Source organism: Bison bison, unplaced genomic scaffold, assembly GCF_000754665.1.
Source record: "Bison bison bison isolate TAMUID 2011002044 unplaced genomic scaffold, Bison_UMD1.0 scf7180017859304, whole genome shotgun sequence".
Lineage (NCBI taxonomy): Eukaryota > Metazoa > Chordata > Mammalia > Artiodactyla > Bovidae > Bison > Bison bison.
Window position 1 is genome coordinate 326,960 of NW_011489876.1, and position 15,300 is coordinate 342,259.

At 44.8% G+C, this 15,300-nt stretch overlaps 1 protein-coding gene across 1 annotated transcript in view; it reads right to left on the reverse strand.

Moving 5' to 3' along the window:
- Positions 1–15,300, reverse strand: part of MEX3B (mex-3 RNA binding family member B) — a 62,040-nt gene that overhangs the window by 19,360 nt on the left and 27,380 nt on the right. The window contains exon 2 of the mRNA XM_010830990.1: positions 456–582. Within this exon, the coding sequence (XP_010829292.1) occupies positions 456–582 (127 nt within the window). The remainder of the gene's footprint in view (positions 1–455; positions 583–15,300) is intronic.

A 15,300-nucleotide genomic window follows, 5' to 3' on the forward strand; every position in this document is an offset into this window, starting at 1 on the left:
GGGGATATTAATTGTAAGATGCTCATGGAGTCAGCACAAGGATTTTTTAAAACGCTACATGTAATCACATCACACGGTCCCTAGCATCAGGGAAGCAATATCACCCAGTAAGATGCTCAGAACATGTTTGTGGAGGGATGCTCATGACAGCTGACATGGTGAGAGTGAGAGGGTCTGTAGCTGGAGGGCTCAGGGTCACTGCGGTGAATGGAGTCAGCAGATGTGCCGGCCACAGAGAGCCCTGACTGTCCCCACTCACAGCCGGTGAGTCTGGAGCCACACTGATGCCACTGTCCCCACTGCCCTCCAACTGCAGGCCCCACTGTTCCAAGGGGGCCGCATCTGTGGCTGCAGGCCTGACACCATCTGGGCGTCTGCCCCAGCACGTGTCGGCTGGCTCCTCTGAGGCACAGGCGTCACTGTCCTCCCAGCATCACATCTGCAAGGCAACCCACCGGCCTCTCGCGGAACACGGCCAGCTGAACTTGAAACAGAGTCAAGGCCCAGAAATTGGGAAAGAAAACTGGCGGTGACAAGTCAGTCTGAAGGGAGTGCTCATTCAACCTCACCAGCTTCTGCTCCCTATATTTCAAAGAAACACATTGTATTCATCACACCTTTTTCTCTAGAGTGTAGATCTTTCCCAAGGTCAGCAAATTTTTTTTTTTTAACTTCAGGTATTATTGTTATTTTTAATTTGGGGTATAGTTGCTTTAACAATGCAGTAATTTTTTTTAACTTCAGGTTTTTTTTTTAATTGGGATATAATTGCTTTACAATGAAGCAAATTTTTTAATCTTCTGTTTAACTCTTTTTTTTCCCTTTTGAATTTTTTATTTCGTATTGGGGTATAGCTGATTAACAATGTTGTGATCATTTCAGGTTAACAGCGAAGGGACTCAGCCATACATATACATGGATCAATTCTCCCCCAAACTCCGCTCCCATCCAGGCTGCCACATAACGTTGAGCTGAATTCCATGTGCTGTACAGTAGGCCCTTGTTGGTTATCCATTTTAAATACAGCAGTGTGCACATGTCCATCCCTGACTCCCTAACTATCCCTTCCCTCCCCAGCAATCATAAGTTCATTCTGTAAGTCTGTGAGTCTCTTTCTGTTTTGTAAGTTCATTTGTATCATTTCTCTTCAGATTGTGCACATAAGGGATGTCACACGATATTTCTCTTTCTCTATCTGATTTACTTCACTCAGTATGACACGCTGTAGGTCCATCCATGAGCTATTAATACAATGCGGCAATGTTTTTAACTTTCCGTTTCAAACTTACAGAAAAGTTGCAAAAACAAGAATAGTGCAAAGAATACTCCTATACTCTTTACCCAGAATTTACCCAGTTAACATTTATCCCACTTGCTTTTTGTTGTCTCTCCCTCTCAATATAAACATAGATGCAGATACGGATAGATACAGATATACACAGAACTAGCATGAACATCACAGTGTGTACATCATGGCCTTCACCACTAAATACTTCATCATACGTTTTCTATGAATAGGAGTATTTTCTAACAAACTCATACTGCAATTACCAACTTCAGAAAATTCAACATTGATACAACACTTTTATCCACTCTACTGTCCTATACCAATGTTGTCATTAAGGGTCAGAACTTTTAAAAATTCTCTTCAAAATAAAAAAGATGAAGGTATTTCCCTGGTGGTCTCATGGTTAAGACTCTGCACTTTCACTCAGTGGGCGCAGGTTTGACCCCTGGTCAGGGAACTAACTAACTTGGGCTTCCCTTGTGGCTCAGCTGGAAAAGAATCCACCTGCAGTGTGGGAGACCTGAGTTTGATCCCTGGGTTGGGAAGATCCCCTGGAGAAGGGAAAGGCTACCCACTCCAGTATTCTGGCCTGGAGAATTCCATGGACCGTATAGTCCATGGGGTCGCAAATTAAAAACATGAAAAGCTCAAATAGGTTGAATAGGGCCATATTTATTTTAAAACCTTCAGCTCTGGGGGGTAAATGTTAACGTGTGCACCCGAGTGCGTGCACGTGCACACACACACACACACACACACACACACACACGGCTGGCAGTGCTTTAAGCATCCCGTCTTGGTTTGCCTTATATCCATTTATACTGACAGTATATATATTGACAGTATATATATATACTGATTATATATATCCATTTATTTATCCATTACACTGACAAACTGTTCAGCGTCCTGTGTCAGTTGTGCAGGCTGGTGTCACAGGTGTTCTAGGAAGGGCACCCCTGCAGGTAATCAACACCTCAGGGAATGACTGAGGAAGAGTGAGAGCTGGATCTGCCAAAGCCTGTAATGACTGATGTATTCAATTCTTTCCACAGTGAGCCATCCAGCACCTCCCCCAGGCCGGGCATCAAAGATACAAATGTCAGAGACAATCTCTGTCCCAAACTTGCTTACATGACAGCTGAGAGCACAAAGTTAGGAGTAGGAAGAACCTGGGTTTTATTTACTTGTTTTGAGACATAGGTGAGTTACCAAGCTCTGAGCTTCAGAGCTAAAAATGGGGGTGAGAGTAAAAACTACCTCGGATGTCTTCCCTGGCACTCCAGTAGTTAGGACTCTGTGCTTATGAAGTATGAGACAGTGGGCCTCTGGGCTGGACACCTGGTGTTTGTCAAGCAGAGTAAAACTGAGCTTTTGTTCCCACCCAGACACTCCAAGGACAAAGCCAGTGGCAAAAGTGGAGCTCTGCTAAAGCAGAGAGATAAGGTGCCCACTCTGAGGTCAAGGAAGACGTCCCTGTCTGTACATGCACAGGAAGCCTTATGCGGGTTGGAAAGGGAGGGGTGGCTCCATCCCATAATAAGTGTGGACAGGTACCCATAGGCCTCTGCAGTGGGATCTGTCTTAGCAAAATTTCCACATGCGTCTTGGGGAGATTCCATGGACTAGTCAGTGAGTGGTGAAGAAACAAGACAACTGGCCAAATATTAACAAAGACCTGGAAGGACTGTCCTATAAAAGCGATGTAAACACCTCTTTACTGCAATCCTCCTCACTCGGGACCCCCGCACTCCTCTCCTGGGATGCACCTCTGCCTAGTTTCTGACTTCTGACTTTCTGCGCTCCTCCCCATTAGAAAGGATGGCCAGGTGTTCAGCACTGCCTAGTTTTGACTTAACATGCTCCCCGCTCAGGATGCCCACATTCCTCTTCAGGAGTGCATTTCTGCCTTGCTTCTGCCCTAAATAAATAACCTGTTTCTCTGTGCTCTCTCCCATACATTGTGCTGTGTCTCTAATAATAAATTTTGTACCTGTTTTTACAGTGTTTGCCTCCTGAAAACATTCTTGCTTTCAAACATGGGCAAGAGCCAGGGCCACTTTGCTTTAAGCCCCTAGCCCTCGTGGTCTAGTGGCTAGGGCTCTTGGTTTTCATCCAGGTTACTCATGTTGAATTACTGGGCAGGGAAATAAGATCTCTCTTCAGGATCTCTCACTGCTCTTCCTCCCAGATAACTTCCACTGCAGGGGGAGCAATTTGGATCCCCATTCAGGAAGTTCTGCATGCTACCAAAGAAAAAAAAAAGGCCACTTTGCAGAGTTGCTCTGATGATCCAATGAGAACATTGGCCCAAAATTAGTATAATACCTGTTCCATGGAAATACTCCATAAATGCTGACTAGTGTGATTGGGGGAGACAGGCACATAACTATGCATTTATTATACACTCAACCTATTGCTATCATGGTGGTCCAGAGTGCCAAGGGATCCCCAGAGATGGAGGCTCTGGGTCTTTCAAGTGGAATTGGAGATGTCTTCAGAGGAGGAATTTGACCCAAGATTGGAAAGGATGGGAGGGAGCCTGGAGGCTGAAGGGAAGGAAGAAGGAAGGAAGGGGGGGTAGTCCTCATTCCATGCAGAGGAAACTGCATGTGCAAAGCACGGATGACCAAGAGATGACAAATTACTTCACTGTGGCTGGCCCCACAGTCAGAGGGGTTGGTCACTAGGAGGCGAGGCTGAAAAATGACCAGGGGCACCACAGCACCAGTGATACACAGGTAAAATTCCCTCAAACACTTGTATGCTAATGTCATCAACCACACTGCCTTTGGTCAGCTTCAGACACGAGGACCAGGTATGGCTAGAACAGAGCTAGCCATGCGTGTGGTCAGCTCATCCCTCTACTTTAATAACTCAAAAGGCCAGACGCTTTTTCATGAGAAATACTTTTTCTGATTACAAAATGAATAATGTTCATTATTGCTCTATTACCTGATTGTGTGTGTGCTCAGTCCTGTCCAACTCTTTGCAACCCCATGAACTGTATAGCCTGCCAGGCTCCTCTGTCCAAAGGATTTTCCAGGCAAGAACACTGGAGTGGGTTGCCATTTCCTTCTCCAGGGGATCTTCTCAACCCAGGGATTGAACCCACGTCTCCTGCGTCTCCTATGTTGGCAGGCAGATTCTTTACCACTGAGCTACTACAGAGGATTGCAAAAAGATTTTCTTGAATCTCTTCTCCCACTTTCAGTTAAGAACCTCTCAGTCATGGCTTTGTTATCTGGTGTCGAGTTAATCAAAGGCTGGTTATAGACTCCTGCAGTCTCCTCGCTTCCACCTTCCCTCCTGTCTTTGGTATACGCTGAGTAAAAACCAGCTCCCTCCATCGCCCCAGCATTGCTTCTCATCTTTTGCTTTCTTTTCTTTGGGTTGGGGACGTGTCCTGTGATGCTAGTCATGTGCTGGCTTCCTCAAAAGTGGCCCATTTTAAAAGCAATGGGTTTTGCCAAAAGTCAAAACTGAAGCTTTTCAATAAGATGCGTTCACTGTGGTTTCTGACTGGAAACTTGTGGCTGAGTTACCAGGGAGCTTTGTCAGCTCATACAGCCATGCCCTCCCCTCTTCCATCCAGCTTCACAGGGGTAGGGACCGTGGGCTGGGGTAGGGGGCTGTATATGGGGCTATACCTCCCCCTAGGTGATGCAGAGGAACAGCCCTGGTTAAGAATCTCCCCATCAGAAGGGGTCTGTTTACTCACTTCACAGTTAGGGGAAAAGGAGCCCAGAGCAAACTAGTTACACCAAACCCCAAAGCTGGAGTCCCCTCATTAGAGCTCCACTCACCCCATTGTTCCTTTAAACAGCACAGTCCCCTGGAGCTTTAAAGGGCAATTTACTTTCAAAAAGTCAGTGTTCGCTCCTTCTCTTCCAGCAACAGATTCACTCAGTGAAGTCAGGCTCTATAATCTGGCCTCTTTTGGCTCCAACAGCAGTTAGTAAAAACAGCATGAAGCAGAAGTTGGGTCCATTTAGATGGTTAGTCCCGTTCACTGTGGCTTTTCCAACATAATGCTTTTGTTTTCTGATTTTCAAAATATGATCTCTCACACAGGATCATGAAATGTGGTCCACTTCACAAAAGCATTTTAAGAGTATATAACAGTGGGCTTCCCAGGTGGCACTAGCTAGTGGGAAAGAATTCACCTGTCAATGCAGGTGACTTAAGAGCTCCAGGTTCAATCCCTTGGTCAGGAAGATCCCCTGGAGGAGGGCATGGCAACCCACTCCAGTATCCTTGACTGGAGAATCCCATGGACAGAGGAGCCTGGTGGGCTACAATCCATGGGGTCGCAAAGAGTCGGATACGACTGAACCGACTGAGCACAGCACAGGAAAAGGAGAGTGTAGGTTCCCCCTTGCATGCACTGATAATTGGATCCAGTTTATCTCCATAGGTTTTATATAAAATTCTTGAGGAATGCAGTTTACCCATCAGAGAGGCATAGCTATCACAAATGAGGCCTTGTTGTCCAAACTTTTCCACGGTCCACCTCTGAATGTGAGCCATTGTTTATAAGTCTTTATTGAATTTGTTACAGCATTGCTTCTGTTCTATGTTATGGTTCTTTGGCCAAGAGGCATGTGGGATCTTAGTTCCCTGACCAGGGATCATACCCACACCCCCTGCATTGGAAAGTGAAGTCTTAACCACTGCACCCCCTGTGGTTTACATTAAATGTCCAGGGTAGGCAAATCCACAGAGACAAAAGCAGATTGGTGGTGACCAGGGACTGGGAGGAAGCGGGGATGAGAAGCAACTACTTGACGGGTATATCGTTTCCTTTGGGGGTGATGAAAATATTTTGGAACCAGATAGAGTGGGTGGATGTACTAACTGCCACCAAGCTGTTCACTTTACAATGGTTGTTGTTTAGTCGCTCAGTCATGTCCATGCGACCCCATGGACTCTCAGCTCACCAGGCTCCTCTGTCCATGGGATTCTACAGGCAAGAATACTGGAATGGGTAGCCATTCCTTTCTCCAGGGGATCTTCCTGACCCAGGGATTGAACCCACATCTTTTGCATTGCAGGCAGATTCTTTACCACTGGCAAGCCACCAGGAAAGCCCATAAAATTGTTACTTTTATGCTGTGTGAATTTTGACTCAACAAAACACACACACACAGTTACCCATTTCCCAGAACCGTCCTCCCTCTCCTCCTCCCATCAGTTCCTGGGGTCCACCCCCAGCCTCCTGCAGTTCACCCTTCAAATCCCAGGGTGCACCCCTGACTCCCATGCCCCCAGTCCTGAGGCCCCACTGCGCTCCCTCGACCCTGGGAACATTCCTTCTCTTCCAACAGCCAACTGAAACGCTGTTCCCTCTTCCAGCAAGTCTGAGTCTTCTGTTTTCCTGTATTTTCCCACGGATCAAAGTCTGGTTCTTTTGTATAAAGCTGTGTATGCCCTGTCCCCATAGCTCATTAAACAACCTCCCCTGAAAAAGAAAAAAAAAACAACTTGTCTACATATTTCTCCTACCTCTGCCCTGGATCCCTTCCTTTCTGCCTCTGTGGAGATCTTGCTTTATCATTTATCCCCCTCACCTGGGCTTCCCAGGTGGCGTGATTTTTTACAAATCTGCTTGCTCAATACAGGAGACATAAGGGATGTAGGTTCGATCCCTAGGTCAGGACGATCCCTTGGAGAAGGAAATGCAACCCACTCCAGTATTCTTGCCTGGGAAATTCCACGGACAGAGGAGCCTGGCGGGCCGGAGTCCATGGTGTCGCAAAGAGTCAGACACGACTGAGCCTCGTCGCACCCTCTCCACTCAAGTTCTCTCTATCTTCTGTATCTTTAAGTTCTTCCTCATATATGCTTGCTTCCCATTAGAATGTCGGCCTGTCCCACTCTCTCCTTCATAAAGAATTTCCCTCGCTTCACTCCACACCTGACTTGAGCTCAGGCCCTATGTCTCTGCCTGTTCATGTAAGATTCTTGAAAGAACTATCGCCTCAGTTTCCTCCAGTCACCTCTGAAGTTACAAAGGCATCCTGAAGTCAGTCTTACCCTGCTGCTGAAAGGACTCATTCTGCTAGATAATTCCACCACCTTTAGGTCCCAGACTAGCTTTCTCTTCATCTAAGAAAGCTTTGCAGATGCCCAAGTCTGGGTTGAGATCTCCTGGGTGTTTCCCAAAGCTCTTATGCTTACTTTGTCTAGAGCATCTGTCTTATTGCACTGAGATTGCCTGTCCAGCCTGTGTCCCCTCCACAATGATGAACACCTGAAGGGACACATCTGTGTTAAAAAACAACAACACTCTACACTCAGCACCTGAAAGCACTTTGCGTGTTTCTCAGCACCTAAAACACTTGGCACGTTGAGTCCACGTACTTATCATCCTATACTTTTCCAGGTGCCTACTGTGCATTTACGCGCGTGTGTGTGTGTGTGTGTGCTAAGTCGCTTCAGTCAGGTCTGACTCTCTGCGACCCCATGGACTGTAGCCTGCCAGACTCCTCTGTCTATGGGACTTCCCAGGCAAGAATACTGGAGTGGGTTGCTGTGCCCTCCTCCAGAGGATCTTCCCCACCTAGGGATGGAACCCACGTCTCCTGTGTTTTTTGCATTGACAGGTGGATTTTTCACCACTAGTACCACCTGGGGGAGAAGACAATGGCACCCCACTCCAGTACTCTTGCCTGGACAATCCCATGGACGGAGGAGCCTGGTAGGCTGCAGTCCATGGGGTCGAGAAGAGTCCAACACGACTGAGCGACTTCACTTTCACTTTTCACTTTCATGCATTGGAGAAGGAAATGGCAACCCACTCCAGTGTTCTTGCCTGGAGAATCCCAGGGACGGGGGAGCCTGGTGGGCTGCCGTCTAAGGGGTCGCACAGAGTCGGACACGACTGAGCGACTTAGCAACAGCAGCAGTACCACCTGGGAAGCCCCCAGATGTCAAGCAGCACTTATCAGATAATCTTTCATTGCTTTCTGGTTCCAAAATGCTAAATATTAGATTTTTATATTTAGCCAAGTATATTTCTGGACCTTTTGCTCTGCTCCATTCATCTATATTTAATTTGAACTTGCACATATTTTAATTTTGAATTTTAAATCATTTTATTGTAACTATTTCATCTGTCTTTTAAAATAAAGTTTGAAATTATTTTCTGTATCTCCATTAAATAGTCTCTTGACTTTTTTATTCTGATTATAATGTCTGTAAATGCCTCATAGAAAAATCATCTTTCAATAGTATTTAGCCTTCCCAGATGAAACATAGTACATTCAAATCTTTATTTATATCTTCCAAGAATATTTTGTATATTGTTTTCTCTTTAGATATTATGTACTTCTTAAACTGGGTACTGTGAACTACCACTTACATTATTTTACTTTGTAATTCCCTGGTGGCTCAGACAGTAAAGAATCTGCCTGCAATGCAGGAGATACGGGTTTGATCCCTGGGTCAGGAAGATCTCCTGGAGTAGGAAATGGCAACCCACTCCAGTATTTTTGCCTGGAGAAGTCCATGGGCAGAGGAGCCAGGCAGGATACAATCCATGGGGTTATAAAGAGTTGGACACAACTGACCAACTAACATGTATATATATCTTGCTTCGTGTGTATATATATATTCAATTATTGTATGGGCCTAACAGAAGCAGAAGATATTAAGAAGAGGTGGCAAGAATACACAGAAGAACTGTACAAAAAAGATCTTCATGACCCAGATAACCATGATGGTGTGATCACTCACCTAGAGACAGACATCCTGGAATTAGAAGTCAAGTGGGCCTTAGGAAACATCACCTTGTGGAGGTGATAGAATTCCAGTAGAGGTATTTCAAATCCTGAAAGATGATGCTGTGAAAGTGCTTCACTCAATATGCCAGTAAATTTGGAAAACTCAGCAGTGGTCACAGGGCTGAAAAAGGTCAGTTTTCATTCCAATTCCAAAGAAAGGCAATGCCAAAGAATGCTCAAACTACTGCACGATTGCTATCATCTCACATGCTAGCAAAGTAATGTTCAAAATTCTCCAAGCCAGGCTTCAACAGTACGTGAACAATGAACTTCCAGATGTTCAAGCTGGGTTTAGAAAAGGCAGTGGAACCAGAGATCAAATTGCCAACATCTGCTGGATCATCGAAAAAGCAAGAGAGTTCCAGAAAAACATCTACTTCTGCTTTATTGACTACCCCTAAAGCCTTTGACTGTATGGATCACCACAAACAGTGGAGATTCTTCAAGAGATGGGAATACCAGACCACCTACCTTCCTCCTGAGAAATCTGTATGCAGGTCAAGAAACAACAGTTAGAACTGGACATGGAACAACAGACTGGTTCCAGATCGGGAAAGGAGTACATCGAGGCTGTATGTTGTCACCCTGCTTATTTAACTTATATGCAGAATACATCATGCGAAATGCTGGGCTGGGTGAAGCACAAGCTGGAATCAAGATTGCTGGGAGAAATAGCAATAACCTCAGATATGCAGATGACACCACCCTTATGGCAGAAAGCGAAGAAGAACTAAGAGTCTCTTGATGAAAGTGAAAGAGGAGAGTAAAAAAGTTGGCTTGAAACTCAACATTCAGAAAACTAAGATCATGGCATCTGCTCCCATCACTTCATGGCAAATAGATGGGGAAACAATGGGAACAGTGACAGATTTTATTTTTGGGGCTCCAAAATCACTGCAGATGGTGACTGCAGCCATGAAATTAAAAGACGCCTGCTTCTTTTTACACAAAAGCAGAGACATCACTTTGCCAACAAAGGTCCATCTAGTCAAGGCTATGGTTTTTCCAGTGGTCATGTATGGATGTGAGCATTGGACTATAAAGAAAACTGAGCACCAAAGAATTGATGCTTTCGAACTGTGGTGTTGGAGAAGACTCTTGAGAGTCCCTTGGACTGCAAGGAGATCCAACCAGTCCATCCTAAAGGAGATCAGTCCCGAGTGTTCATTGGAAGGACTGATGCTGAAGCTGAAACTCCAATACTTTGGCCCCCTGATGGGAATATCTGACTCATTGGAAAAGACTCTGATGCTGGGAAAGATTGAAGGTAGGAGAAGAAGGGGATGACAGAGGATGAGACAGTTTGATGGCATCACTGATTTGATGGACATGAGTTTGAGCAAGCTCCGTGAAAGCTGGTGATGGACAGGGAAGACTGGAGTGCTGGAGTCCATGGGGTCTCAAAGAGTCAGCCATGACTGAGCGACTGAACTGAACTGAAGTATTTCATAATTAAAAAAAAAGATCATAATATTTCAATTGTTTTATTTCCTTGTAATGAAATAATTTTATTAAATTCAAAAGGACAATTTCCTTTTTAAGAATGTGTTCGAGAATACTCCTTTAGCTACAGTTACCTGGCATCTAGTACTGTATGTTATTATGTCTCCTTAAAATGATGACATCCTTGTCTCTCTTTCTAATATTGCACTCCCTTTATTTTTCATGTGCAATTACATTGTCTAGTCTTTGTATTGCTTCAAGCAATCATCCTTCATCTGTCAGACATTGTAACAAAAAATCAGAGTTCTGATGAGTGTGTGATCGAAGCTTACTCAGAAGTACAAAGGCAGTTGACTTTCCATGAGATCCTTCACTGATGGTGGTGGAAAGGAGGAGTGGCACCAGCTGGAAGCCAGGGAATTGATAGAAAAGATTTCTTCCACTTTAACTGATATAGACATTAGGTTAAGTTCACATTCAGTTTTGATGAAAACATTAGCCTTTCTTAGGAATCAGAGCATTGGGCAGTACACAAATATGATTCTAAGTTTCATTTTTGTACTAAATGTTCTTTAACCCTGATAGCCAAAAATGTTTGCTTTTTCAGAAAGAGAGAGTTAGAGAATGAACTTATAGTTGCCTGGGGGATGGGACAGTTAGGAAGTCTGGGATGTACACACTGCTATATTTAAAAGGATAACCAACAGGGCCCTACTGTACAGCACAGGGAACTCTGCTCAGTGTTATGTGACAGCCTGGATGGGAGGGGAGTTTGGGGGAGAATGGATACAGGTATATGTATGGCTGAGTTCCTTTGCTATGGGTAGCAAAACTATCCTTTTTGTTAACTATCCTTTGCTATGGATAGTTCCTTTCAGGTGGATAGTTTCCACCTGAAACTATCACAAAATTGTTAATTAGCTATAACCCAATATAATATAAAAAGTTTAAAAAATAAAAGAAAGAAATCTGAAACAAAATGTTTGTTTTTTATAGGTTCTCATGCTTTGGATTAATTTCTAAATTAAGAATGATAGACAAAAAGTTGTCTTCAAGAAGGAATATCCTGTTTTGAAGCCCCACCTTTTCCACCAGCCCCCCAGCAGTACCTCATCTTCGCTCTCACCTAAATTGCTCTCCTTTCTGAGCATTGCTTCTCTGATTGAAAAGTCTTTGGACCAGATGACTGTCATGAACTTGTGGGACTGTTGATCTATGTCGAAACCACATTTCCTAGTAGTATTCATTGGTTGATTAACAGATTTGTTGAGATACCAAAACAGAGAAATGTGTTTCCAAGGGTGTTGTTGCCAGGAGTTGCTGAAAAACCATGTTAGGGGGTAAAATTGAGGCTGGGCTAGAGATGGAACTTCTAAATTCCTTCTGAAAACAAGTGCCAAGTCCAGGACTTTAGAAACAATTATCTGAACACATTGTTCAACATTATTTCTTTTGCAAACATTTTCCAAACGTCCTTCAGACACAGAACTTCCCATGCCTTCCTGAATGCTACTTTGTAGACACCTCTGTTCCCGTACTTTCCACACTGCACCTGAATTGTCTTTTCACCTGCTCTCTGTCCCCATGAGACAGTAAGTTCTCTGTAGTGTGGGGCTGTGGCTTATGACCTCTCTAAGACTATCGGCCTTCAGCTTAGCACGTGGCAGGTAGAAGATGCTAGGAGAACTTCTGCTGAATAAATAAGTGAGACAGAGAGTGAGTAGGTGGACTTGAACCTACAGCTCTGGGGTATAGACCTATGCTATAGCCACACGTGGCTACTTAAACTTCATTATGATGAAATGCAATAAAAACTCAGTTTCTCCACCACACTGGCCACATCTCAAGTGCTCAATAGCCACATGTTTGGTGACTACGGTATCAGACATCACAGATTGTAGAAAATTTCCATTATGGCAGAAAGTGCTTTTGGCTCTGGTCCAGACACATATGTGTCTGTGTATACACACATACACACACCCCATGGGATTACAGGGACTCTCCAGTGGAGTTATGAGGAGGGTCATCCCACTCCAAGAGATTTAGTTGAATCACTACCAGATACGTATGGCTCCCTGCTTTTGATGGAAGGAAGAAGAGGCTGTAGAGGAAATAAAAAGGGCGTGCCTTCCACTCCCTACTTCAAACCCTCTTAGAGGTCAAAGTGTAAGGAGACACCCAACTGCCATGATGTTAGATGGGAATTTATTCCTTTCCCAGATAACAAGCCTTCCATGATATTCCCATTACTCTATACTTTCGATTTATAAAGGGAAACTCCCATGTCTCACATGATAAATCATCTTTATTTATTTAAGGCTGGGAAGAGGCCAAAAAGCAAACCATCAGCGAACGGTACGCTGTAACCACAAATGCCTGCCCTGAAAGCCCTCGTGGAGTGCACGCGTTCCCTGCAGATTCCAAAACACTCTTTGTTGAGCAATGCTTGCTGGGGCATTTTCAAGTGTGCTGTGTGTTTGTCCCTGGGGCTTGATCTTAAGCTCTGCTCATCCGTCACCTTCTGAAGGTCCACTGCTTCGGGAGAGATGCCTGGCCACGGGGATGACAGCCCCCTTCAGCCACTTAGGGCTGTGCTCAGACACTGCCAAACTCCCTCATTCCCTTTTTGGAAACAATAAGCAATGGTTACTGTGTGCGACAGGGAAATCCCTGGGGCCATCACTGGATTCTTAATAAAAATTCAAAACTGCCCACAATCTTCCAGGCAGCAGCTTCTATGAATGGAAGATTTTTTACATGAAAGGGATCTCAGAATGCTACTGAACAACAAATGCCCCGTAGAGCAGATTGTCACCATCTTAGGCTGGACATACAGAAAGGAACCTTTATATCAAGAAAGTTTCGGACTTCCCAGATATTCCAGTGGTTAAGACTCCTCGCTCCCGATGCTGGGGGCACAAGTTCTATTGCTGGTCAGGGAAGTTTTGCATGCCACAAGGGGCATGGCAAAAAAAAAAAGAATATATCATTAAAAAAGAAAGTAAGTATCCCACTCTGTTTGGCCCTGGGAAGCACACATCAGTCCAGAACTCGGGGCAACACACTGGGGAATTGTCTAGAGCACACGTCCTGATGAAAGTGGCAAAGACGATGAAGAAGCATTGCCTTCCTAGGTGGCTGAATGGTAAAGAATCCACCTGCCAATGCAGGAGACACAGGAGACATGAGTTTGATCCCTGGGTTGGAAAGGTCCCCTGGAGGAGGAAATGGCAACCCATGCCAGTGTTCTTGTCTGGAGAATCCCATGGACCGAGGAGCCTGTGGACTATAGTCCATGGGGTCCCAAAGACTTGGACACAACTGAGTGTACACACACACACGTGCACAACCATTGCCTTTGGCTACTAGAAAACATATTGGCTGACATTTCTCTGGACAGAAGGATGAGGTTTCAAAATATGCCGTCAGGCTGACATTGTGATGAGGTAGATCTCGACAAATAAGGATAAACTCTGGCAACAAAAGAGTTTACTTGGTGGCAAAAATTAATTTGTAAAAGTAAATGCCTAAGAGTTCCAGATAACCACAAGCTCATTATAAGGCAACACAATAATTGGGATATTAAAAATAAAAATGTAAATGCTCATGAATGATATGGACTGAGGGGGGTGGCTAAGAGTGCCCCCAATGCTGAACACCAGCATTCACCTCCAAGTTCTTTCTTAGGAAAGGGGTTCAGAGCAGCATGATCAGGATGTCATGGGCTAGGAGCATTGAGTCTGGAGGAAAAGTATTGGTGGTACTGATGGATCTCCACAGATCCACTGAAGGTCACCTTATAGGGGAGAGATTTGATAGGTGTTTTGCCTATGTGGTTCATTGTTCTGAACGAGTCACTGAGCAAAGAAATGAGATGCTAGGGGAACCATGCTAGAGGCATGACTTCATTTAGTCCTTAGGATAACTCCAGCAGATCAGTCTTATTATTCTCACTTGACACATGAGAAAGATGCTTATGAATTATCAAGCTCAAGGTCACAAGTTTGTAAGTGGCAAAGCTAGGACTCAAACCTGCACCTGGGAGTCCCCTTCCTCCAGGAAGTCTCCCCTGATTATGTTCCCCCTAACTATACAGGAGGGTTTCTCTGGTGGCTCAGATGGTAAAGAATCCACCTGCAAAGCAGGAGACCCAGATTAATCCCTGGATCTGGAAGATTGCCTGGAGAAGGGAATGGTTACCCACTCTAGTATTCTTGCCTGGAGAATCCCATGGACAGAGAAGTCTGACTGGCTACCATGGGGACGCAGAGTCGGACATGACTGAGCAGCTAAGCGCACTCGCGCGCGCGCGCACACACACATACACAACTATGCAGGAAGTCTATCCCCTTGACCTCTGACCTCTCTCTCTCTCAGGTGCACCTTTTGTCTAGGGCTGCTTCTCTCTCTCTTCATCCATTCCCTAGGATCTTTCCTCCTGTGCCCTCCACAGAACCCACACACTCACAAAGTTTCAATCTTCATCACTCCCTGTTGGCAAGTCCCAGTTATTACCTCCTTAGCTTGTCAGTTTCCATTGCCCCATTTTATCCCTTAGGGCAGCTTTATCACTGGTAGGTACATAAAGTTCTGGACTATGACCAAACACAGCAATCGGCACTGCTTGAACATCTACCAGGCTCAGGGGGAGCGGGGAGAGCAAGTTATCAGAAAGCAACCAATGGGAACAAAAGATGCTCAGAAATCATCATTTGATTGTCAAAGAGCACATTCTTTGCATAATTAGCTAGTACTCAGTCTCTGACATGTAAGTATTCCCCATCC